Here is a 2,298-nt window from a genome sequence, read left to right on the forward strand (position 1 = left end):
GATTCCAGCTTGTGCTTCTTCCAGCCCAGCGTTTCTCATGATGTACTCTGCATATAAGTTAAATAAGCAGGGTGATAATATACAGCCTTGACATACTCCTTTTCCTATTTAGAACCAGTCTGTTGTTCCATGTCCAGTTCTAACTGTTGCTTCCTGACCTGCATACAGATTTCTCAAGAGGCAGGTAAGGTGGTCTGGTATTCTGATCTCTTTCAGAATTTTCCACAGTTTATTGTGATCCACACAGTCAAAGGCTTTGGCATAGTCAATAAAGCAGAAATAGATGTTTCTGGAACTCTCTTACTTTTTCCATGATCCAGCGGATGTTGGCAATTTGATCTCTGGTTCCTCTGCCTTTTCTAAAACCAGCTTGAACATCTGGAAGTTCATGGTTTACATACTGCTGAGGCCTGGCTTGGAGAATTTTGAACATTACTTTACTAGTTTGTGAGATGAAAGCAATTGTGCGGTAGTTTGAGCATTCTTTGGCATTGCCTTTCTTTGGGATTGGAATGAAAACTGACCTTTTCCAGTCTTGTGGCCTCTTCTGAGTTTTCCAAATTTGCTGGCATATTGACTGCAGCACTTTCACAGCATCATCTTTCAGGATTTGAAATAGCTCCACTGGAATTCCATCACCTCCACTAGCTTTGTTTGTAGTGATGCTTTTTAAGGCCCACTTGACTTCACATTCCATCAGCCCGTAGTAAATGGGGAATCCCAACAATGTGAAGGAATTCATTATTTTGGGCATTATGAAGAATCCAGAGCTGCGGAAAATCCTCTCTGCTGTGTTTCTAATCATGTATGTATCCACCATTCTGGGAAACCTCCTCATTGTGGTAACTGTGGTCACAAGTCAGAGTCTGAGATCACCCATGTATTTTTTCCTTACCTTTTTATCCCTTTTGGATACTGACTACTATTCTGCCATTGGCCATAAGATGATTGTAGACTCCCTTTCTGAGAGTGCTACCATCACCCTGGAAGGCTGCATGGTCCAGCTCTTCACTGAACACTTCTTTGGTGAAGTGGGCATCATCCTTCTCACTGTGATGGTCTATGACTGCTCCATGGCCATCTATAAGCCTCTTCACTATGTGACCATCATGAGGCCTTGGATGTGCTGCCTTTTGCTGGGAGTGACTTGGCTGGGGGAGTCCATACATGTAACAATACAACTTCTCTTTATGTATCAAGTACCCTTCTGTGGCCCTAATGTCACTGATCATTTTATGTGTGATTTTCTCCCACTGTTGAAACTGGCCTGCATGGACACCCTCACCCTGGACCTCTTACTCATCCTCAACAGCAGAATGATGTGTGTTACCATCTTCCGGATTCTCATCACCTCCTATGTGGTCATTCTCTGCTCTGTGAAGTCCTGCAGCTCCAAAGGGTGGCGTAAAGCCCTCTCCACCTGTGGCTCTCACCTCATGGTGGTCATTATGTTCTTTGTGCCTTGCATTTTCTTGTTTTTGAGGCCTGTGGTCACTTACCTAATAGAGAATGTGATGGCTGTGTCTTTTACCATCATTGCTCCCATGTTAAATCCCCTGATCTATACCTTGAGGAACACAGAGGTAAAAAATGGCATGAGGAAACTGTGGATGAAACAAGGAGCCATGTGTGGTCATTAACTTACAGGCTAAGAGAAATTCTTTCCTGAAGGACAATGAGGTCTTACCTCCCATTCATTATAACCCACTTGGGACACAACAAATAATGTAAATCTGGTTAAGAATGAAAATCAATTTAAGGTAATAAAATTAGGTATTACCTACCTCTCAAGTACATTTTATATTTCATCCCTTTTCTTAAGGTTCTTTGTGTGTCTCTCTGTCTCTCCCTTCCTTTTTAACCTGTCTTCTGCATAATTCAAGTCTTCCTAAATTCAGAACTTTTGTTTATCTGATTCCATTTACTGCTGGAATTCTCTTCCCAGAAATTTTGCTTGTCTCATTCCATCTTATTTATTTTATCTACTTTCATAAGAGTTAGACAAATTTTCCCTGATGACTTTTTCTAGTCATTCCCTTCTATTATTCCCTAATTCTCCATCTGGTTATATCCTTCACATTAATGATCACAAGCTGTACTTTAAAAATTGTTTCTTTATTTTTATTTTCTCTGTTTCCCCCGTAAGATTATAATCTCTGTAAGGGCAGGCATTGTGTTTATTCATTCATGCTGCATGTAGAGCACTGCCAGTCACTTACTAGGTGCTAAATAAATATTACTGAATGAATATAAGCCTAAAATAAATAGATTTTAAAATATCTGCAAATTGGGTACAAA

The 2,298-nt window shown here is 40.4% G+C and overlaps 1 protein-coding gene across 1 annotated transcript; it reads left to right on the forward strand.

Moving 5' to 3' along the window:
* The first annotated feature begins 710 nt into the window (after positions 1 to 710).
* On the forward strand, positions 711 to 1,640 carry OR4C160 (olfactory receptor family 4 subfamily C member 160). Its single transcript, NM_001389837.1, has one exon. The coding sequence runs from the start codon at positions 711 to 713 to the stop codon at positions 1,638 to 1,640; it is 930 nt and encodes a 309-aa protein (NP_001376766.1).
* Positions 1,641 to 2,298: the final 658 nt, after the last annotated feature.

This window comes from Bos taurus, chromosome 15 (assembly GCF_002263795.3).
Source record: "Bos taurus isolate L1 Dominette 01449 registration number 42190680 breed Hereford chromosome 15, ARS-UCD2.0, whole genome shotgun sequence".
NCBI classification, from domain to species: Eukaryota; Metazoa; Chordata; class Mammalia; order Artiodactyla; family Bovidae; genus Bos; species Bos taurus.

Bases quoted from the DNA above. Each gene is read 5' to 3' on its own strand.
- OR4C160 (NM_001389837.1), top strand. From the start codon at position 711: ATGGGGAATCCCAACAATGTGAAGGAATTCATTATTTTGGGCATTATG.